This window comes from Entelurus aequoreus, linkage group LG17 (genome assembly GCF_033978785.1).
Source record: "Entelurus aequoreus isolate RoL-2023_Sb linkage group LG17, RoL_Eaeq_v1.1, whole genome shotgun sequence".
NCBI classification, from domain to species: domain Eukaryota; kingdom Metazoa; phylum Chordata; class Actinopteri; order Syngnathiformes; family Syngnathidae; genus Entelurus; species Entelurus aequoreus.
Genome location: NC_084747.1, coordinates 11,423,724 through 11,448,172, shown reverse-complemented (window position 1 = coordinate 11,448,172; position 24,449 = coordinate 11,423,724). Strand labels below are relative to the sequence as shown.

The following is a 24,449-nucleotide window of genomic DNA, read 5'->3' as shown; positions in this document are numbered from 1 at the left end:
AAGACACCTCTGATGGTCTCTTAAATATCGTGGAGAGTAGGAGTGATTCTTAGACTTAAGAACGTTGATAAAAAGCTTTTATTCTTAAGTTTGAGAGTAGGACTAAATTTCGCAAATTCTCAGGACTTAAGTGTAAAATGGCCCTCTAAGAAGCTTGATAAGTACGGCCCCAGATTTACTTCCACATACGGAAAAAAAAAGAGGCCTGGGTCGGGTTCGAAGGATCCAGAATTGCACGTTGGCATGAAAAGATCCGACAGAGGTCACATATTGGCAAAAAATATATAAAAATTGGAATTGACATTCAGTGTAAACCAGGCCGTAGAACGATTGACTATTAGTTTGTTTGGCATGTTTGCAAAGGACAATAATAATAATAATAATAAATAAATAATGATAAATGGGTTATACTTGTATAGCGCTTTTCTACCTTTAAGGTACTCAAAGCGCTTTGACACTATTTCCACATTCACCCATTCACACACACGTTCACACACTGATGGAGGGAGCTGCCATGCAAGGCGCTAACCAGCAGCCATCAGGAGCAAGGGTGAAGTGTCTTGCCCAAGGACACAACGGAACAATGATTATTAATGGTTCTCCTTCTAAATTAAACTTTACTTTCTCTCACTGGAGAAAAACGAACATTTCAAAAGATAAGTGCTCACCTTACGGTCTTTATTAAATGGATTGGATTTAGATAGGTCCTGTTTTATGTAATGTTCATTTTAATGATTTTTTTGCTGTAATCATTTTATAACCGTCTCTATTTACTTTTATTCTTTCCTGGGTGCAGCTCTTCAGACCTGATTTTCACTGTTTTTATTTTTGGGATACATACATGTTTCTATTATTTTTTTATTTTTTTTTGTTAGTTTTATTTTATATATATTTTTAGTTCATGTAAAGCGTCTTTAAAAACTTAGAAAAGTGCTATATAAGTATTATTATTAGTATGTTGGTTGTTGTGATGTAAAAATACTGGAATATATTGGTTGGAAACTGCCGCGTTTCGTATATTTAATTGTTCAATTAAAAAAAAACAAAAAAACGTTCAGTCTCGGCTTGAGTCGTCTTGAATGTCGCCGCACGGTGGCAGCAGTGTGACGTCATCAGTGCATTCCAATCGAAGAAGAAAAAAGGCGGAAGTTAGCAACATCTCCAAAACAGACGCCAGACAAAAGGCGAGCATAATAAAGAGTTTAAAAAAAAAAAACGTTCAAAAATGTTAAAAACGATGATACAGGAGCGACTCATGGCGGCGGCTGATGAAATATTCGCGCTGTTTGAAAGAACGATAGCGTCGTACGAGGAGGAACTTTCTAGAACCAGCGAGAAGGAGCGACATGGACAACAACTTGAAGCTGCTGCGTTTGACGACAAAGGTACTTTTTAAATGTTCGCCGACCTTCCACTTCAATGTTTCACATATTCTCTGCCAGCCAAAAATCCAAATTAAGGCCCGGGGGCCATAAGTGGCCCGTTAAACTTTTCAATCTGGCCCGCAGGACATTCCACCCAATTTTTTTGTAGATGTTTAAGATGTAAAGTGTAGCTGCCATTGTGATGTGCACTCATGTTTTATATTTACCAGAAGTCTTCAACTATACGTAACATTCAAGGATTGGAATCTGCACTTTTGCATGAAGTACTAGTTACTATGGTCATCTAATTAGTTACTATGGTCATCTAATTAGTTACTATGGTCATCTAATTAGTTACTATGGTTTTGATTGATTGATTGATTGAGACTTTTATTAGTAGGTTGCACAGTGAAGTACATATTCCGTACAATTGACCACTAAATGGTAACACCCGAATACGTTTTTCAACTTGTTTAAGTCGGGGTCCACTTAAATTGATTCATGATACAGATATATACTATCATATATACTATCATCATAATACAGTCATCACACAAGATAATCACATTGAATTATTTACATTATTTACAATCAGGGGTGTGGAGGGGGGTGGGGGGGGATATGGACATCAAGTAGTGGACATAGAGAGAGAGAGAGAGAGAGAGAGATCAGAAGGCAAAAGAAAAAGTATCTGCATTTGATTGTTTACATTTGATTATTAGCAATCCGGGGAGGGTGTTAGTTTAGGGTTGTAGCTGCCTGGAGGTGAACTTTTATTGCGGTTTTGAAGGAGGATAGAGATGCCCTTTCTTTTATACCTGTTGGGAGCGCATTCCACATTGATGTGGCATAGAAAGAGAATGAGTTAAGACCTTTGTTAGTTCGGAATCTGGGTTTAACGTGGTTAGTGGAGCACCCCCTGGTGTTGTGGTTATGGCGGTCATTTACGTTAAGGAAGTAGTTTGACATGTACTTCGGTATCAGGGAGGTGTAGCGGATTTTATAGACTAGGCTCAGTGCAAGTTGTTTAACTCTGTCCTCCACCTTGGTGGTCATCTAATTAGTTACTATGGTCATCTAATTAAAAGTTAAGTTAAAGTACCAATGATAGTCACACACTCACTAGGTGTGGCAAAATTATTCTCTGCATTTGACCCATCCCCTTGATCACCCCCTGGAAGGTGATTATTTGATATTTGTTTATATTGACAAATGTGCGGTTTTACACGGCAATATTCTTCAAAGACTATCACGTATGTCTAGCTTGTGTGCTACTGTGTGCTTAGCTGTTGTGTAGCTGCTAGCTCCGAGTAACCCATAGCCTAGCACAGTGGTTCTCAAATGGGGGCACGCGTACCCCTGGGGGTACTTGAAGGGGTACGTGAGATTTTTTTCAAATGTCTGTCAAAAAGAAGTGTGAAAAGAAATGCAACAATGCAATATTCAGTGTTGACAGCTAGATTTTTTGTGGACATGTTCCATAAATATTGATGTTAAAGATGTCTTTTTTTGGGAAGAAATGTTTAGAATGAAGTTCATGAATCCAGATGGATCTCTATTACAATCCCCAAAGAGGGCACTTTAAGTCGATGATTACTTCTTTCATAGTTCTTTTTATTGATTTTCACATTCACATTAACAACAAATTCAAACCCTCTTCATCCCCTACCCCTGCTGTCACTCAAAACAAAAGTAAGAGTACAAAAGTACCCAGACTAAAAAAAAAAAAAAGTTAAATACAAGGCACTTGAGACAAAGTAATTGAAAAGTGAAACACACTGTAGAAGCAGCATGACAAGGCCTGAAACGTCGGCAGTCATATTAAAGTACATATCTAGGGCTCTTCCTGCACTCGTGTAGAGGATTGGTCAAAAAAAGACAAAAAAGGTCTCCACACTTTAAAGGCCTACTGAAATGATTTTTTTTTTGTTTAAACGGGAATAGCAGATCCATTCTATGTGTCATACTTGATCATTTCGCGATATTGCCATATTTTTGCTGAAAGGATTTAGTAGAGAAAATCGACGATAAAGTTCGCAACTTTTGCTCGCTGATAAAAAAAAGCCTTGCCTGTACCGGAAGTAGCGTGACGTCACAGGAGCTAGTATTCCTCACAATTCCCCGTTGTTTACAATGGAGCGAGAGAGATTCGGAGCGAGAAAGTGATGATTACCCCATTAATTTGAGCGAGGATGAAAGATTCGTAGATGAGGAACGTTACAGTGAAGGACTTGAGAGGCAGCGATGGACGTATCTTTTTTCGCTCTGACCGTAACTTAGGTACAAGCTGGCTCATTGGATTCCACACTCTCTCCTTTTTCTATTGTGTATCACGGATTTGTATTTTAAACCACCTGGGATACTATATCCTCTTGAAAATGAGAGTCCAGAACGCGAAATGGACATTCAGTGCCTTTTATCTCCACGACAATACATCGGCGAAATGCTTTAGCTACGAGCTAACGTGATAGCATCTTGCTTTAACTGCATATAGAAACAAAAGAAATAAACCCCTGACGGGAAGGATAGATAGAAAATCAACAATACTATTAAACCGTGGACATGTAAATACACGGTTAATGCTTTCCAGGCTGGCGAAGGTTAACAATGCTGTGCTAACGACGCCATTGAAGCTAACTTAGCAACCAGACTGCACAGAGCTATGCTAAAAACATTAGCTCTCCACCTACGCCAGCCAGCCCTCATTTGCTCATCAACACCCGTGCTCACCTGCGTTCCAGCGATCGGCAGAAGGACGAAGGACTTCACCCGATGCGTTTGGCGGCCCGGAGACGTAGGAAGTCAAGGTGAAGTCGGCGGCTAGCGCGGCTAGCGCGGCTAGCGCTCCAACAAAGTCCTCCTGGTTGTGTTGCTGTAGTCCGCTGCTAATACACTGATCCCACCTACAACTGTCTTCTTTGCAGCCTTCATTGTTCATTAAAAACATTGCAAAAGATGTCCAGAATACTGTGGAATTATGAAATGAAAACAGAGCTTTTTGTACAGGATTCTACGGGGTACCATAACTTCCGTTACTCGGACTTCGTCACGCGCATACGTCATCATACCGCGATGTTTCAGCCGGATATTTCCCGGGAATTTTAAAATGTCACTTTATAAGTTAACCCGGCCGTATTGGCATGTGTTGCAATGTTAAGATTTCATCATTGATATATAAACTATCAGACTGCGTGGTCGCTAGTAGTGGCTTTCAGTAGGCCTTTAAAAAAAGTTGTTTTCAGAGCCCCGTAATGTATACCTTATTTTCTCCATCTTCAAGTTTGCTAGCACGTCCCTCATCCAGTGGGAGACTGAGGGTGGGACAGCTTCCTTCCACTTCAACAGTATCAGGCGGCGTGCGAGGAGGGTGGTAAAGGCAACTATTTTGTGACCCCCTACAGGTAGCTCCATCCCTTCAGGAATGATTCCAAATACTGAAATTAAAGGGTGTGGATCGATTTGAATTGTTAAGACCGTGGAGAGTGCTTGGAAGATGGATTTCCAGTACCCCTTTAGCTTCGGACACAGGCAAAACATGTGTATTAATGTTGCGTTGTCTACTTTGCATCTATCGCATAATGGGTTAATTTGGGGGAATATTTTTGCTAATTTTGCTTTTGAGAAGTGTATTGATGATTACTTCTATGTGTAGAAATCTTTATATATAATTGAGTCCCTTGTTTATTTTTCAACAAGTTTTTAGTTATTTTTATATCTTTTTAACAAATAGTTCAAGAAAGACCACAACAAATGAGCCATATTTTGCACTGTTGTACAATTTAATAAATCAGAAACTGATGACATAGTGCTGTATTTTACTTCTTTATCTCTTTTTTTTTAACCAAAAATGCTTTGCTCTGATTAGGGGGTACTTGAATTAAAAAAATGTTCACAGGGGGTACATCACTGAAAAAAGGTTGAGAACCACTGGCCTAGCACACAGGTGTCAAACGCAAGGCCGCAAACACCTGGAAATAATATGTGTCAATAAAGTACTTAATATTTTCTCACATTTTTTTCATTTATATAAGATATAAATGTACTGCTTGAAATTGCACACCTTTTAAACTTGAATAGTATTTGATATTGCAACAAATATTACAGTATTTTTTATCATACTTTCCAAAGACATTTTTGTCTAAATAAAAATACTTAACTTTACAGCAAACTACCCATCAAATTAATAAAAATGACGATACATTTTACGTTGTTCTTTACAGCATATTACGGCCGAGTCATACCAAAGACGTTAAAAATGGGACCCTGCTTGGCACTCTAAATCAAGGGTTGGAATCGGGGGTTAAATCACCAAAATTATTCCCGGGCGCGGCCACCCACGTGTGTGTCATTGGTACTTATTACAGTAAATTGAATTTTTTTTTTTACTGTATTTTGCGTCAAAATTCTGTTGATTGAACTGCCAGTTTTTGACTGTAAAATCTACAGTTGTCGTTGTATTGTATGTATATGTATAAAATGTATATGTATAAATGTATATGTAATGTATATGTATAAAATGTATATGTATAAATGTATATGTAATGTATATGTATAAAACGGTGTATTACTGTAAATGGAAAGACGGCACATTTGTTTTTACGGTAGAAAAACTGGCAGCTAAATTGCCAGAATAAAAAAAATAACTTGTACTGTTTTTCCATTAACAGTATAATGTTGTAAAAAACAATGTCAATTTAACACAAAAATTCTGGCAATTAAATTGCCAGCTTTTTCTGTAACCCGCCCCCCCCCCCCCCTAAAAAAAAAAAACCCAGTGGTACTGTTTTTACATTTACCGTAAAATGTTGTAAAAAAAACCCCACTATATTACAGTAAAATGTTGTAAATGTAAAGTTTTAACTGTAAAATCGACAGTCTACTTAAAACAATTTATATCATGAATTCTGAAATCCAGAGGCAAATTCATACATTATTCACTGTTACAAGCGGCAGTAAAATGTTGTAAAAAACAAAACAAAACACTATATTACAGTAAAATGTTGTGAATGTAAAGTTTTAACTGTAAAATCAACAGTATACTTAAAACAATTTATATAATGAATAATTAAATGCAGAGGAAAATTCATACATTATTCACTGTTACAAGCGGCAGTAAAATGTTGTAAAAAAAAAAGAAAAAAACACTAGGTTACAGTGAAATGTTGTAAATGTAAAGTTTTAACTGTAAAATTGACAGTCTACTTAAAACTATTTATATAATGAATAATGAAATCCAGAGGCAAATTCATACATTATTTACTGTTACAAGCGGCAGTAAAATGTTGTAAAAAAAACAACCAAAAAAACAGTATATTACAGTAAAATGTTGTAAATGTAAAGTTTTAACTGTAAAATGGACATTCTACTTAAAACAATTTATATAATGAATACTGAAATCCAGAGGAAAATTCTTACATTATTCACTGTTACAAGCGGCAGTAAAATGTTGTAAAAAACAAAACCAAACACTATATTACAGTAAAATGTTGTAAATGTAAAGTTTTAACTGTAAAATGGGCAGTCTACTTAAAACCATTTATATCATGAATACTGAAATCCAGAGGCAAATTCATACATTATTCACTGTTACAAGCGGCAGTAAAATGTTGTAAAAAAAAAAATGAAAAAAACTCTATTTTACAGTGAAATGTTGTAAATGTAAAGTTTTAACTGTAAAATCGACAGTCTACTTAAAACTATTTATATCATGAATACTGAAATCCAGAGGCAAATTCATACATTATTCACTGTTACAAGCGGTAGTAAAATGTTGTAAAAAAACCCCCACTATATTAAGGTAAAATGTTGTAAATGTAAAGTTTTAACTGTAAAATGGGCAGTCTACTTAAAACCATTTATATCATGAATAAGGAAATCCAGAGGCAAATTCATACATTATTTACTGTTACAAGCGGCAGTAAAATGTTGTAAAATCCCCCCCCCCCCACAAAAAACACTATATTACAGTAAAATGTAAATGTAAAGTTTTAACTGTAAAATGGGCAGTCTACTTAAAACTATTTATATAATGAATAATTAAATCCAGAGGCAAATTCATACATTATTCACTGTTACAAGCGGCAGTAAAATGTTGTAAAAAAACACTATATTACAGTAAAATGTTGTAAATGTAAAGTTTTAACTGTAAAATGGGCAGTCTACTTAAAACCATTTATATCATGAATAATGAAATCCAGAGGCAAATTCATACATTATTCACTGTTACAAGCGGCAGTAAAATGTTGTAAAAAAACCCCACTATATTACAGTAAAATGTTGTAAATGTAAAGTTTTAACTGTAAAATGGGCAGTCTACTTAAAACAATTTATATCATGAATAAGGAAATCCAGAGGCAAATTCATACATTATTTACTGTTACAAGCGGCAGTAAAATGTTGTAAAATCCCCCCCCCCCACAAAAAACACTATATTACAGTACAATGTAAATGTAAAGTTTTAACTGTAAAATGGGCAGTCTACTTAAAACTATTTATATAATGAATAATTAAATCCAGAGGCAAATTCATACATTATTCACTGTTACAAGCGGCAGTAAAATGTTGTAAAAAAACACTATATTACAGTAAAATGTTGTAAATGTAAAGTTGTAACTGTAAAATGGACATTCTACTTAAAATAATTTATATCATGAATACTGAAATCCAGAGGCAAATTCATACATTATTCACTGTTACAAGCGGCAGTAAAATGTTGTAAAAAAAACCCCACTATATTACAGTAAAATGTTGTAAATGTAAAGTTTTAACTGTAAAATCAACAGTATACTTAAAACTATTTATATAATGAATAATTAAATCCAGAGGCAAATTCATACTTTATTCACTGTTACAAGCGGCAGTAAAATGTTGTAAAAAAAAAAAAAGAAAAAAAACACTATTTTACAGTAAAATGTTGTAAATGTAAAGTTTTAGCTGTAAAATCAACAGTATACTTAAAACAATTTATATCATGAATAATTAAATCCAGAGGCAAATTCATACATTATTCACTGTTACAAGCGGCAGTAAAATGTTGTAAAAAAAAATGAAAAAAACACTATTTTACAGTGAAATGTTGTAAATGTAAAGTTTTAACTGTAAAATGGACATTCTACTTAAAACAATTTATATCATGAATACTGAAATCCAGAGGCAAATTCATACATTATTCACTGTTACAAGCGGCAGTAAAATGTTGTAAAAAAAAAACCCACTATATTACAGTAAAATGTTGTAAATGTAAAGTTTTAACTGTAAAATGGGCAGTCTACTTAAAACAATTTATATCATGAATAAGGAAATCCAGAGGCAAATTCATACATTATTCACTGTTACAAGCGGCAGTAAAATGTTGTAAAAAACAAAACCAAACACTATATTACAGTAAAATGTTGTAAATGTAAAGTTTTAACTTCAAAATCAACAGTATATTTAAAACAATTTATATAATGAATAATTAAATCCAGAGGCAAATTCATACATTATTCACTGTTACAAGCGGCAGTAAAATGTTGTAAAAAAAAATGAAAAAAACACTATTTTACTGTAAAATGTTGTAAATGTAAAGTTTTAACTGTAAAATCAACAGTATACTTAAAACAATGTATATAATGAATAATGAAATCCAGAGGCAAATTCATACATTATTCACTGTTACAAGCGGCAGTAAAATGTTTTAAAAAACCCCAAAACCAAACACTATATTGCAGTAAAATGTTGTAAATGTAAAGTTTTAACTGTAAAATCAACAGAATACTTAAAACAATTTATATAATGAATACTGAAATCCAGAGGCAAATTCATACATTATTCACTGTTACAAGCGGCAGTAAAATGTTGTAAAAAAAAAACTAAAAAAAACAGTATATTACAGTAAAATGTTGTAAATGTAAAGTTTTAACTGTAAAATCGACAGTCTACTTAAAACAATTTATATCATGAATACTGAAATCCAGAGGCAAATTCATACATTATTTACTGTTACAAGCGGCAGTAAAATGTTGTAAAAAACAAAACAAAACACTATATTACAGTAAAATGTTGTGAATGTAAAGTTTTAACTGTAAAATCAACAGTATACTTAAAACAATTTATATAATGAATAATTAAATGCAGAGGAAAATTCATACATTATTCACTGTTACAAGCGGCAGTAAAATGTTGTAAAAAAAAATGAAAAAAATACTAGGTTACAGTGAAATGTTGTAAATGTAAAGTTTTAACTGTAATATTGACAGTCTACTTAAAACAATTTATATAATGAATAATGAAATCCAGAGGCAAATTCATACATTATTCACTGTTACAAGCAGCAGTAAAATGTTGTAAAAAACAAAACCAAACACTATATTACAGTAAAATGTTGTAAATGTAAAGTTTTAACTGTAAAATCAACAGTATACTTAAAACAATTTATATAATGAATAATTAAATCCAGAAGCAAATTCATACATTATTCACTGTTACAAGCGGCAGTAAAATGTTGTAAAAAAAAAAATGAAAAAAACACTATTTTACAGTAAAATGTTGTAAATGTAAAGTTTAACTGTAAAATCGACAGTATACTTAAAACAATTAATATAATGAATAATTAAATCCAGAGGCAAATTCATACATTATTCACTGTTACAAGCGACAGTAAAATGTTGTTAAAAAAAAAAGACATTATAAAAAATAAAAAAAATAAAAATAAAAATAAAATAAAAAATTTTTTTTTACAAAAAAAAAGAAAAAAAAAAAAAGAAAAAAAACACAATTTTACAGTAAAATGTTGTAAATGTAAAGTTTTAACTGTAAAATCAACAGTATATTTAAAACAATTTATATAATGAATAATGAAATCCAGAGGCAAATTCATACATTATTCACTGTTACAAGGGGCAGTAAAATGTTGTAAAAAAAAGAAAAAAAACACTATTTTACAGTAAAACGTTGTAAATGTAAAGTTTTAACTGTAAAATCAACAGTCTATTTAAAACAATTTATATAATTATTAATTAAATCCAGGGGCAAATTCATACATTATTCACTGTTACAAGCGGCAGTAAAATGTTGTAATTTAAAAAAAACAACCCACTATTTTACAGTAAAATGTTGTAAATGTAAAGTTTTAACTGTAAAATCAAGAGTATACTTAAAACTATTTATATAATAAATAATGAAATCCAGAGGCAAATTCATACATTATTCACTGTTACAAGCGGCAGTAAAATGTTGTAAAAAAAAGAAAAAAAACACTATTTTACAGTAAAACGTTGTAAATGTAAAGTTTTAACTGTAAAATCAACAGTCTATTTAAAACAATTTATATAATTATTAATTAAATCCAGGGGCAAATTCATACATTATTCACTGTTACAAGCGGCAGTAAAATGTTGTAATTTTAAAAAAAAACCCACTATTTTACAGTAAAATGTTGTAAATGTAAAGTTTTAACTGTAAAATCAACAGTATACTTAAAACTATTTATATAATAAATAATGAAATCCAGAGGCAAATTCATACATTATTCACTGTTACAAGTGATGGCAGCCATAACTGCCACGTGGCCCTCAATGAAAACCACTTTGACATCCCTGGCCGAGCATGTTTACCTTTTTGTAAATGACTTGACTAAAACCAAAGGAAAGACCGACCTTGTGTGCGTGTTGGCGGACATTTAGAGGTCAACTGTCCAGCAGTAAACACGCTGCAGGACCGCTTTTATCAGAAAATATATAATATATAAGCACCCAGTATAATCCAGGGCTTGTTTGCTCAAATCGGACTGATATCCGGTATCAATATCAGTTTGAGACACCACAAAGTCAGGATGGTTGGCCATCCAGAATCTGGAAGTCCCACAGGATTTTTGCCTGTTTGTCCTCAAACCATCTTGACTCTGGGACTCATATTGGGTGCAGATGTTCCGGCGCACTCCGCGAATGCCTTGCCTAAATAAAGAAATAAATAAAGAGCTGCAACATCATCTGTATTTTAAAGGAGCCGGCAAAATGTACCAATGGCAACTCAGACTTTGCATGTGATACCATGGCTGGGCGATATGGCTGAAACACGATATACGTGTTTTATAACGATACTTATTGATATTTTTTATGATCTATCAGGTGAAAAACATGAAATGTCAACATTTTTATTTCAAATAAAGCCTTCCTCTAGTTATAACAAGAAAGGAAATGTCAACACAAGCATGGAAAACACTCAAACAATGTAAACAAAATTGTAAAGTCACATTGAACATTTCACAGTAAGCGCCTAAATTAGGAATACGTAAGGAATGTTTGATAAAGGGTAAGAAAACAGTGCAAAATGTGATTGATTGATTGATTGATTGAAACTTTTATTAGTAGATTGCACAGTACAGTACATATTCTGTACACTAAATGGTAACACCCTGTGGAAGTTGCCCTCCAGGGGGTTCTTCGGACCACCAAGCACTGACATGACAGCCCGGTTCAGGTTCACAATATAGTTTTATTTTCCAATAAAGACTGTCTCTTGCTTTCCAGCAATAGTTTGTGTGTCCGTCTCAGGCTTGCTCTCGCTCTTACTCCAGCTCCGACACCTCTCTACTCCTGGCTGCTGCCTTTTAACAGAGCGACAGGTGATTAGATAACCAGGCCCGGGTGGGCCATCTACGCACCTGTCGCTGATCTCGAAGCCGGTCCTGGCATACCCCGCTTCGCTGCAGGTCCGCAGGGCACGCCCCCCCCCTCCACACACCCAAATAAGTTTTTCAACTTGTTTAAGTCCGGGGTCCACGTGAACATAACGAAACCTGAGAAGAACTATTTTCTGCCGGTTTATTGCCAAGAAGTTACAGCTGTGCTCTAAAGGGTAAGCTGCATAACCGGTCTTGGCGGGGACGAGCGCCTCGCATCATTTACAGACCACATTGGTTCAACTACGGTCCCTTTGAAAACATCCTAAAAACTGCCATATTGTCCAGGTGACTTTTCCTGCTTTTATCCGCAATTTCTTCATTTTCACTTTCTCTTCTCGCTCCATGCAAAGAATCAGCCGCCAGACAACCAAACATGACAGTTGGTACTGTTACCTGATTGGCTGTTAGCGTGTCACTCCGCACTGGTCAGTGGCCACTTCCTGCGCAGACGAAAAAACATTTTATCTAACACATTTTTCATTGACATCACGAGGTGTATTATTATGGTTTTAGCGCCCGACTCTATTTAAAGGCCTACTGAAATGATTTTTTTTTATTTAAACGGGGATAGCAGATCCATTCTATGTGTCATACTTGATCATTTTGCGATACTGCCATATTTTTGCTGAAAGGATTTAGTATAGAACAACGTCGATAAAGTTCGCAACTTTTGGTCTCTGATAAAAAAAAACCTTGCCCCTACCGGAAGTAGCGTGACGTTGTCTCTACTCCCTCATATTTTCCTATTGTTTTCAACGCAGCTAGAGCTATTCGGACCATTACCCCATTAATTTGAGCGAGGATGAAAGATTCGTGGATGAGGAACGTTAGAATGACGGACTAGAATGCAGTGAAATACATTTTTTTTTTCGCTCTGACCGTAACTTAGGTACAAGCTGGCTCATTGGATTCCACACTCTCTCCTTTTTCTATTGTGGATCACGGATTTGTATTTTAAACCACCTGGGATACTATATCCTCTTGAAAATGAGAGTCGAGAACGCGAAATGGACATTCAGTGCCTTTTATCTCCACGACAATACATCGGCGAAACGCTTTAGCTACGAGCTAACGTGATAGCATCGTGCTTTAACTGCATATAGAAACAAAAGAAATAAACCCCTGACTGGAAGGATAGATAGAAAATCAACAATACTATTAAACCGTGGACATGTAACTACACGGTTAATGCTTTCCAGGCTGGCGAAGGTTAACAATGCTGTGCTAACGACGCCATTGAAGCTAACTTAGCAACCGGACCTCACAGAGCTATGCTAAAAACATTAGCTCTCCACCTACGCCAGCCAGCCTTCATCTGCTCATCAACACCCGTGCTCACCTGCGTTCCAGCGATCGACGGAAGGACGAAGGACTTCACCCGATGCGTTTGGCGGCCCGGAGACGTAGGAAGTCAAGGTGAGGTCGCGGCTAGCGCGTCTGCTCTCCAACAAAGTCCTCCTGGTTGTGTTGCTGTAGTCCGCTGCTAATACACCGATCCCACCTACAACTGTCTTCTTTGCAGCCTTCATTGTTCATTAAACAAATTGCAAAAGATGTCCAGAATACTGTGGAATTATGAAATGAAAACAGAGCTTTTTGTATAGGATTATACGGGGTACCATAACTTCCGTTAAACTGACTACGTCACGCGCATACGTCATCATACCGCGACGTTTCAGCCGGATATTTCCCGGGAGATTTAAAATGTCACTTTATAAGTTAAACCGGCCGTATTGGCATGTGTTGCAATGTTAAGATTTCATCATTGATATATAAACTATCAGACTGCGTGGTCGCTAGTAGTGGCTTTCAGTTTTTTTTTTTTAAACTAAAGTGTTGTTTGTCTTCTGCAGACGTCCAGCAGCCCCCCTGCATTAAAGATGAAGAGGAGGAACTGTGGACCACTCAGGCTGATCTTGCCCAGTTGCCACTGACTGGTGTCTCTGTGAAGACCGAAGATGATGAAGAGAAACCACCCGAGTCCTCACAGCTTCATCGCAGAGGGGCGGAGCCTCCAAGCAGCAGCTCACATCAACAGGAGACAACAGAGGCTGAGGGAGACCACTGTGGGGGATCACAAGTGGACAAGCTCTTAGCTCCACTATCAGATAGTGACGACATAACGTCTCACTCTCCTGAGGACGGAGACAGGGACGACACCCAAGATGCTTTGAGCAGCGATACAGACCGGGAAGGCGATATCAGGACTCACGCCGACTCACAGTGCTCCAAAAAGAAGACGCATGAAAAACTTTTCACCTGCTCAATTTGCGATAAAAGCTTCTATTACAAGAGTAATTTAGCTCGACACAGGTGGACGCACTCAAAAGAAAAACCCTTTTCATGCCCGGTTTGTGCCAAAAGCTTTTCCCATAAGAGTAACCTGACCCGACACGCGCTGACACACACCGGAGAGAAACACTTTAGTTGCTCAGTTTGTGGCGACAAATTCGCCTACAGCTACACGCTGGCCCGACACATGCGCACGCACACCGGGGAGAAACCTTTCATTTGCTCAGTTTGCGGCCAAAGCTACTCTCAGAAATCAAACATGGTCGCGCACATGAAAACGCACTCAGGAGAAAAACCCTTCAGTTGCTCAATTTGCGGCAAGAGGTTCACTCAGAAGGTGAACATGGCGTCGCACTTGGCGACGCACGCAGTGGAAAAACCTTTTCGATGCTCAGTTTGCGGCAAAAGTTTTTGCTACCAGAAAAGTTTGACGGCGCACATGTTGGCACACAACGGAGAATAAATGTTTTCTTGTTCATCCATCTTCTTCCGCACAGCCACAATCGGGTCGCGGGGGCAATAGCCTAAGCAGAGAAGCCCAGACTTCCCTCTTTTCCAGGCGAGAACCATGGACTTGGCTTTGAAGTGCTGATTTCTCAACCCAATCGCTTCACACTCGGCTGCGAACCGATCCAGCGGGAGCTGAAGATCCTGGCCAGATGAAGCCATCAGGACCACGTCATCTGCAAAAAAACAGACCTAATCCTGCAGCCACCAAACCGGATCCTCTCAACACCCTGACTGCGCCTAGAAATTCTGTCCATAAAAGTTGTAAACAGAATCGGTGACAAAGGGCAGCGCTGGCGGAGTCCAACTGCCAGGTTCAAACACCGAACTATCTATTAAACTGGACAAGAAGCAAGGAATCAAACAGAGACAGGATTCAATTTGGACCTGCACCCTCGTACAGGTCACCCCACGCTCTGAGGAAAAAGTTCCACGCCTCCCCATTTATTTGGGCATTCCCTGATAAGGCCCTTCCTGTGGCTGTCCAAGATCTGAGAAACCGACACCTCTACGGCGCATTCCATCGCACACAGTGGAGATTTACAAGCTGTACAATGATTAATTTACTGGTCTTATTTCAAAATATTATTGATAATTTCACCTATAAACACACTTTTTTAGCACAAACGTACATACGTTTACACATATTTAGGCACATATTAGTACTAAGTGACAGTAACAACAATAAATAGGTAAATAGATTTATCTTGTATACAGTGATTAATTTACTGGTCTTATTTCAAAATATTATTGATAATTTCACCTATAAACACACTTTTTTTTTAGCACAAACGTACATACGTTTACACATATTTAGGCACATACAAGTACTAAGTGACAGTAACAACAATAAATAGGTAAATAGATTTATCTTCTATACAATGATTAATTTACTGGTCTTATTTCTAAATATTATTGATAATTTCACCTATAAACACTTTTTTTTTTTAGCACAAACATACATATGTTTACACATATTAGTACTAAGTGACAGTAACAACAATAAATAGGTAAATAGATGTATCTTCTATACAATGATTAATTTACTGGTCTTATTTCAAAATATTATTGATAATTTCACCTATAAACACTTTTTTTTTAGCACAAACGTACATGTGTTTACACATATTAAGGCACATACATATACAAGTACTAAGTGACAGTAACAACAATACATAGGTAAATAGGTTTATCTTCTATACAATGATTAATTTACTGGTCTCATTTCAAAATATGATTGATAATTCCACCTATAAACACTTTTTTTTTTTAGCACAAACATACATACGTTTACACATATTAGTACTAAGTGACAGTAACAACAATAAATAGGTAAATAGATTTATCTTCTATACAATGATTAATTTACTGGTCTTATTTCAAAATATTATTGATAATTTCACCTATAAACACACTTTTTTAGCACAAACGTACATACGTTTACACATATTTAGGCACATACAAGTACTAAGTGACAGTAACAACAATAAATAGGTAAATAGATTTATCTTCTATACCATGATTAATTTACTGGTCTTATTTCAAAATATTATTGATAATTTCACCTATAAACACTTTTTTTTTTAGCACAAACATACATATGTTTACACATTTTAGTACTAAGTGACAGTAACAACAATAAATAGGTAAATAGATTTATCTTCTATACAATGATTAATTTACTGGTCTTATTTCTAAATATTATTGATAATTTCACCTATAAACACTTTTTTTAGCACAAACGTACATACGTTTACACATATTTAGGCACATACAAGTACTAAGTGACAGTAACAACAATAAATAGGTAAATAGATTTATCTTCTATACAATGATTAATTTACACGTCTTATTTCAAAATATTATTGATAATTTCACCTATAAACACTTTTTTTTTAGCACAAACGTACATACGTTTACACATATTTAGGCACATACAAGTACTAAGTGACAGTAACAACAATAAACAGGTAAATAGATTTATCTTCTATACAATGATTAATTTACTGGTCTTATTTCTAAATATTATTGATAATTTCACCTATAAACACTTTTTTTTTTAGCACAAACATACATATGTTTACACATATTAGTACTAAGTGACAGTAACAACAATAAATAGGTAAATAGATTTATCTTCTATACAATGATTAATTTACTGGTCTTATTTCAAAATATTATTGATAATTTCACCTATAAACACTATTTTTTTTAGCACAAATGTACATATGTTTACACATATTAAGGCACATACATATACAAGTACTAAGTGACAGTAATAACAATAAATAGGTAAATAGGTTTATCTTCTATACAATGATTAATTTACTGGTCTCATTTCAAAATATGATTGATAATTCCACCTATGAACACTTTTTTTTTTTTTTAGCACAAACGTACATACGTTTACACATATATAGGCACATACAAGTACTAAGTGACAGTAACAACAATAAATAGGTAAATAGATGTATCTTCTATACAATGATTAATTTAATGGTCTTATTTCAAAATATTATTGATAATTTCACCTATAAACACTTTTTTTTTTTTTTAGCACAAACGTACATATGTTTACACATATTAAGGCACATACATATACAAGTACTAAGTGACAGTAATAACAATAAATAGGTAAATAGGTTTATCTTCTATACAATGATTAATTTACTGGTCTCATTTCAAAATATGATTGATAATTCCACCTATGAACAAATTTTTTTTTTTGCACAAACGTACATACGTTTACACATATTTAGGCACATAAATATACAAGTACTAAGTGACAGTAACAACAATACATAGGTAAATAGATACCCCAAATGTAATACATTTTTCTATATCTATTTACTTGTTATGGTAAATACCCCAATAATTGTTAATTGTATTATTTGGGTATTTATTACAATATTGATTGATTAGATTTAACAAGATAAATTGCGACTTGTCCAGGGTGTACCCCGCCTTCCGCCCGAGTGGACCTGGGATAGGCTCCAGCACCCCCCGCGACCCCGAAAGGGACAAGCTGTAGGAAATGGATGGATGGATGGAGATACATCACATCTCTTTGAACTAAATGCCTACGGCGAGCCTAAGTTAGTAGCAGCAAAGTGGCCAAAGTATTCCATTGTTGGACATTTTCCTGCATACGGTTGCAAAGTACGCTGTATGCAAAAATCCCTAAAAAATATCTGTATTAATAGCATATGTTTTGAAGTTGACAATAAAGTAAACCACATGGAAAGATGTTGATAATTGAGGAAGTTATGATTTATTTTCAATATGCACTGCATTGTATTGCATTGGAAAGCCGCCCCTACCAAGATGGCCGCCACGTAGGCACGTCACAAAATGGCGATGTTCGGAGTATTGTGTGGGCTAACGTTATCTTTTTAGTCTCCGGTTTCCCTGGTCAACATTGCTCGTTGACGTGTGAGTTACTGCGTGTATTATTTTATGATGAGCTTTTTCAAACTGTTCATTGGATTTTTCATGGCGTGACGTCACGCACGCCCGGCTTCCGGAAAACTTCACTCGAAGAAGGAAAGAGGGCGGAAGTTAGCAACATTTTCCCGACAAAGGGCGAAGGCGACCGACTGTTACCGAGTTCAGGAACTTTAAACATGCTGAAAGAGTTGGTGAAGGAGCGACTCATGGCGGCGGCCGATGAAATATTCGCGCTGTTTGAAAGAACAATCGCGTCGTACGAGGAGGAACTTTCTAGAAGAAGAGAGAAGGAGCGACATCGACAACAACTGGAGGCTGCTAGCAAAAGTGACATTGTGCTACACATTGAAGGTATGTTTACTAACCTTCTACTAAATGAAACATCATTTATTTGTCTTGTCTGTTGATTATGGGAGACAAAATAATGGATTTTTGTTAATTAAATCCAGGGTTGCAGAGGGGTGGAAAGTTTCACAACGTTTTAGTCAACTAAATTGATAGAATATTCAGTTAAGTGACTCATTGAGATATTTCAAGTCTCTGAAACCAGGTTGGTTTGGACTCCATGACAAGCAGTGCCATGGTCTAAGTCAGGGGTCGGGAACCTTTTTGGCTGAGAGAGCCATGAAAGCCAAATATTTTTAAAAATGTATTTCCGTGAGAGCTGTATAATATTTTTTAACACTGAAAAAAAAATACATTTTTAAGTAAGACCAACATTTTTAGAGTATAATAAGTATTTTATTCTTTTTAATAACATTGTTATTCTGAGGATAACCAATAATAAATAAAATACTTCCTACCATTAATGCGATTTCTTGAACGGGTGCGGTAGAAAACGGATGGATGGATTAAAAACGCATGAGAATGTTTTATATTTTGAACGTTATTTTCAACACTGTGACTACCAGCGGAATTATTCATTACTTACCGTGTTAAGTCAGCTAGGATTTATCTGAGAGCCAGATGCAGTCATCAAAAGAGCCACGTCTGGCTCGAGAGCCATAGGTTCCCTACCCCTGATCTAAATGAATATAACAATAGTCAACAATTTAATACTGGCTTTGCTGTTTTATTATTTTGCCTAAAATAAAAGAAAACTACTAAATATGTCTCCATAAATGTTATATAATAGCGTTATACTGTAAATCCTTGTTTGTTGCTGTTAATTGGTTTTGGGTACATAAATTCCCGCGATTCTTAATCATAAATCAAATACTTCTATAGCTAGAGCATAAAATATTGTTTACAATGTTCTAAATGCTGAGTTTCACATTTGTAACTTTAAGTGAGCCCTCTAGACATAAAGTTTAAATATTGTGTTGAAACTGTTAGACTGTCAATAGCACTGTCTAAAAAAAAATATACAAGAAATGAACAGTTAATACATGATTGGTATCGGTCGATACCATCCATCCATCCGTCCATCTTCTTCCGCTTATCCGAGGTCGGGTCGCGGGGGCAGCAGCCTGAGCAGAGAAGCCCAGACTTCCCTCTCCCCAGCCACGTCGTCCAGCTTCTCCCGGGGGATCCCGAGGCGTTCCCAGGCCAGCCGGGAGACATAGTCTTCTCAATGTGTCCTGGGTCTTCCCTGTGGCCTCCTACTGGTCGGACGTGCCCTAAACACCTCCCTAGGGGGGTGTTCGGGTGGCATCCTGACCAGATGCCCGAACCACCTCAACTGGCTCCTCTCCATGTGGAGGAGTAGCGGCTTTACTTTGAGCTCCTCCCGGATGACAGAGCTTCTCACCCTATCTCTAAGGGAGAGACCCGCCACCCGGCGGAGGAAACTCATTTGGGCCGCTTGTACCCGTGATCTTGTCCTTTCGGTCATAACCCAAAGCTCATGACCATAGGTGAGGATGGGAACGTAGATCGACCGGTAAATTGAGAGCTTTGCCTTCCGGCTCAGCTCCTTCTTCACCACAACGGATTGATACAGCGTCCGCATTACTGAAAACGCCGCACCGATCCGCCTGTCGATCTCACCATCCACTCTTCCCTCACTTGTGAACAAGACTCCAAGGTACTTGAACTTCTCCACTTGGGGCAAGATCTCCCCCCCCCAACCCGGAAATGGCACTCCACCCTTTTCCGGGGGAGAACCATGGACTCGGACTTGGAGGTGGTGATTCTCGTCCCAGTCGCTTCACACTCGGCTGTGAACCGATCCAGTGAGAGCTGAAGATGCTGGCCAGATGAAGCCATCAGGACCACATCATTTGCAAAAAGCAGAGACCTAATCCTGCAGCCACCAAACCGGATCCCCTCAACGCCCTGACTGCACCTAGAAATTCTGTCCATAAAAGTTATGAACAGAATGGGTGACAAAGGGCAGCCTTGGCGGAGTCCAACCCTCACTGGAAACGTGTCCGACTTACCGCCGGCAATGCGGACCAAGCTCTGACACTGATCATACAGGGAGCGGTCGGTCGATACCAATTATGTAACATCGGATCGCCATAAACAACAGGATATGTCTAATTGTTTCTAAATCAGGTTTTCATAAATATAGTGAGACTTCTGGGAAAAGAAACTTCGTAAAAATATTCAGAGTAAATATTTGACCCTGCCTCTTAAAAGAACCGGAATCAAGACTTGTTGGGAACCGGAAACAAGAACAACTGGGGTCCAATAAGATGAGAACAAATGAATACTCACTAAATATAGCAACAAAGTAGCTAAATTGCCAACGCTGATGTGTTTGTATCGTTTGTGTCCTGCAGACGTCCAGCAGATGATTGCTTGTCAAGAAGAACGTCCCCCTCAGTCGCAGAGGCGGAGCCCCACTTTGAAGCAGGAGGCTCCACAGCCCCCCCACATTAAAGAGGAAGAGGAGGAACTTTGGATCACTCAGGAGGGAGAGTATATTCTCGGGCTGGAGGAAGCTGATCTCACCAAGTTGCCATTGACTGGTGTCTCTGTGAAGACTGAAGCCCATGAAGAGAAACCACCCGAGTCCTCACAGCTTCATCACAGTCCACGTGAGGAGAACAGAGGGGCGGAGCCTCCAAGCTGCAGCTTAATTCAACACATGACGACAAAGGCTGCTGGAGACCACTGTGGAGGATCTCAAGCAGATAACCTCTTAGCTCCACTATCAGATAGTGAGGATGGAGACACCAATGAACCTTTGAGCAGCGATACAGACTGGGAAGGGGATACGAGGTCTCACATTGACAGCAAACACTCTAAACCCTCCAAAAAGAAGACAGGTAAAAAATGTTTTCTATGATCAGTTTGTGAGAAAAGCTCTTCTGAACATTGTTTGACTCGCTCCATGAGGAGAAAAACCCATTACATGCTCAGTTTGTGGTATAAGATTGCCTCGAGAAACAAGCGTGCGATCACACATGAGAACTGAAGGATATATATATATATTTTCATACATCCATATTTTTGTGTTACTTCTTTACTTTCACAGTCATATTACAAATAGCTAATGTTCCATATTGTACTCTTTTACTTTCAAATCATCTAATGACAAAGTGCTTGCACTGGGGCCGGCCTTGAAGTAGAAGGCAGAGAGGAGGAATCCTCCTTGCTTTGCTTCCTAGGCCGACTCAAGATAAGAGACACAATGAGCATGTGTTTGAGGTGAGACAAGTGAGGGCGGGGGGAGATATTGAAGAGGAGAGTGTTTTCCGGGAAGTTTTCAGATCAACTTGGGCTACGCACTTGTATGTGTTGCTCGAGGCTGGTCTCTATTCTCAAATATTTGAAAATAAACTACAAAATACCAACTACTGCCTGGTGATTGAATATAGACATCAGCTTATGTGCCAATTAAGAATTCGGGAATGACCAACAGCTTAGAATCCCTCGGAGGAAGAGCTGGTCGACGCAACAATATATAGATATGTGTGTGCTTGTTTACCTTTTATGCTCAGTTTTCTACGACGCCTTTTCTCCAGCATGTTCTTTAAAGGCGCACATGAGAACGCACACGGGAGAAAAAGATAAAAGAGTCGCTGACAAAACTAACTGTCAGGTTCAAACACCGATGACATCTACCTACTCAGTGGCCTAGTGGTTAGAGTGTCCGCCCTGAGATGGGTAGGTCGTGAGTTCAAACCCCGGCCGAGTCATACCAAAGACTATAAAAATGGGAGCCATTACCTCCCTGCTTGGCACTCAGTATCAAGGGTTGGAATTGGGGGTTTGATCACCAAAAATGATTCCCGGGCGTGGCACCGCTGCTGCCCACTGCTCCCCTCACCTCCCAGGGGGTGAAACAAGGGGATGGGTCAAATGCAGAGGACAAATTTCACCACACCTAGTGTTTGTGTGTGTGTGACAATCATTGGCACTTTAACTTTAACTATTAAACAGACAAGAAGCAAGGAATTAAACAGTGACATTCACCATGTACCAAATAAAATAGCTTGGAGGTTGGTAAGCACAACCAGAATTATTCCGTACATTAGGTTATAAGGCGCACTGTCGAGTTTTGAGGAAATGGACGGATTTTAAGTGCGCCTTATAGTCTGAAATATACGGTAATTGTTTACTCTATTTTAGGACAAACTTGCTACAATATTGTTTTGTGCATTCGTCCTTATTTAAGTTTGCTTATTGGATAAATAAGAGCTAATAATGATGACCCTTGCTTGAAGGTGGTCATATTCCTGTCAATGAATCAGCAAGCAGCAACTTTCTACTCCCGCTGTCATCCTGTCCAGCTTCGACGTGCCAGTCCGCCATGGCGCCGACCGCCGCGAGACCCGGCCGCTTTCCCCTCTCCCTGGACAAGAAGATGGAGGTCATCGAGATGCACGACCAGCACAAGATGAGCGCCCGCTCCATCGCCAGGATGCTCGGCGTTCAAGGGCACCGCTGTGGCCGCACGCAGGTCCTCAACATCATCAAGCGCCGGGCGGAGTGGATCCAGCAGTTCAGAAGCAACGTGCCACTGGATCGCAAGAGGAGAGGCAGGAAGACCGCCAACGATGAACTGAACGCCGTCCTCTACGAGTGGTTCAAGGACGCCGCCGCACGCACGCTGCCCCTAAGCGGGAAGCTCCTCCAGGACAAGGCCCGAGAACTGGCCGCTCAACTTGGGCTGGATGACTTCAAGGCGTCCAACGGGTGGCTCGGATCATTCCGCCGTCGACACGGCATTGTGTTCGGCGTCGGTTAGAGCCCACACTGCAAAAAGTCAGTGTTCAAAAACAAGAAAAAAAAATACAAAATTTAGGGGTATTTTACTTGAACTAAGGACATTTATCTGCCAATAGAACAAGAAAATTTGGCTTGTCAAGACTTTCCAAAACAAGTCAAATTAGCTAACCTCAATGAACCCCAAAAATACCTTCAAATAAGTATATTCTCACTAATAACAAGTGCACTTTTCTTGGTAGAAAAAAATATATAGATATTTTTTCTCAATATGTTGAAAAATATTCTTAAATTAAGTAAATGCTATTGCCATTATCTTGACATAACAATATGCGCCCGGCATTACATTTCTTGAAACCAGCAAACTTACACTAAAAACTAATTTGTTTTTCTTAATGGAAAGGATAAGCGGTAGAAATTGGATGGATGGAAAGGCAACAAGGCAACCTCTTGTTACTTTCGGGGTCTACGAGCCGCTCAGGCAAATTATATGGCCTAAAAATGCATTTTCCCATCCATAACATGACATCATCGCGCCAAGTGCGTGCTCTTTCAGTCAATTAGTGTGCAAGGAATATATATATGTATATATATATATATATATATATATATATATATATATATATATATATATTTATATATATATACACTACCGTTCAAAAGTTTGGGATCACCCAAACAATTTTGTGTTTGAGCCTTCATTTCTAAGAACAAGAATAGACTGTCGAGTTTCAGATGAAAGTTCTCTTTTTCTGGCCATTTTGAGCGTTTCATTGAGCCCACAAATGTGATGCTCCAGAAACTCAATCTGCTCAAAGGAAGGTCAGTTTTGTAGCTTCTGTAACGAGCTAAAGTGTTTTCAGATGTGTGAACATGATTGCACAAGGCTTTTCTAATCATCAATTAGCCTTCTGAGCCAATGAGCAAACACATTTTACCATTAGAACACTGGAGTGATAGTTGCTGGAATTGGGCCTCTATACACCTATGTAGATATTGCACCAAAAAGCAGACATTTGCAGCTAGAATAGTCATTTACCACATTAGCAATGTATAGA

The 24,449-nt window shown here is 37.5% G+C and overlaps 3 protein-coding genes across 3 annotated transcripts in view; all 3 read left to right on the top strand.

Moving 5' to 3' along the window:
• The window catches only part of LOC133632356 (zinc finger protein 79-like), a 28,637-nt gene extending 16,056 nt beyond the window's left edge, over positions 1 to 12,581 (top strand). Inside the window, exon 3 of the transcript XR_009821672.1 lies at positions 12,378 to 12,581. The gene's annotated coding sequence lies outside the window, so the exon portion shown is untranslated. The remainder of the gene's footprint in view (positions 1 to 12,377) is intronic.
• LOC133632355 (uncharacterized) lies at positions 1,141 to 23,899 on the top strand. The gene is made up of 4 exons (XM_062024737.1): positions 1,141 to 1,385; positions 13,881 to 18,624; positions 21,000 to 21,488; positions 22,956 to 23,899. Exons 2-4 carry the CDS (start codon positions 18,072 to 18,074, stop codon positions 23,411 to 23,413), a joined length of 1,500 nt encoding a protein of 499 aa, XP_061880721.1. The 5' UTR covers positions 1,141 to 1,385; positions 13,881 to 18,071; the 3' UTR covers positions 23,414 to 23,899.
• Positions 1,238 to 14,782, top strand: LOC133632098 (gastrula zinc finger protein XlCGF7.1-like). The gene is made up of 3 exons (XM_062024335.1): positions 1,238 to 1,385; positions 13,881 to 13,972; positions 14,066 to 14,782. The coding sequence occupies exons 1-3, from the start codon at positions 1,238 to 1,240 to the stop codon at positions 14,780 to 14,782; spliced, it is 957 nt and encodes a 318-aa protein (XP_061880319.1).
• Positions 23,900 to 24,449: the final 550 nt, after the last annotated feature.

Bases quoted from the DNA above. Each gene is read 5' to 3' on its own strand.
- LOC133632098 (XM_062024335.1), top strand. From the start codon at position 1,238: ATGATACAGGAGCGACTCATGGCGGCGGCTGATGAAATATTCGCGCTG. The intron at 1,386-13,880 runs GTACTTTTTAAA...TGTCTTCTGCAG, and splicing joins TGCTGCGTTTGACGACAAAG to ACGTCCAGCAGCCCCCCTGC. The intron at 13,973-14,065 runs GTGAAGACCGAA...TCACATCAACAG, and splicing joins TGCCACTGACTGGTGTCTCT to GAGACAACAGAGGCTGAGGG.
- LOC133632355 (XM_062024737.1), top strand. From the start codon at position 18,072: ATGTTGATAATTGAGGAAGTTATGATTTATTTTCAATATGCACTGCAT. The intron at 18,625-20,999 runs GTATGTTTACTA...TGTGTCCTGCAG, and splicing joins CATTGTGCTACACATTGAAG to ACGTCCAGCAGATGATTGCT. The intron at 21,489-22,955 runs GTAAAAAATGTT...CATCCTGTCCAG, and splicing joins ACCCTCCAAAAAGAAGACAG to CTTCGACGTGCCAGTCCGCC.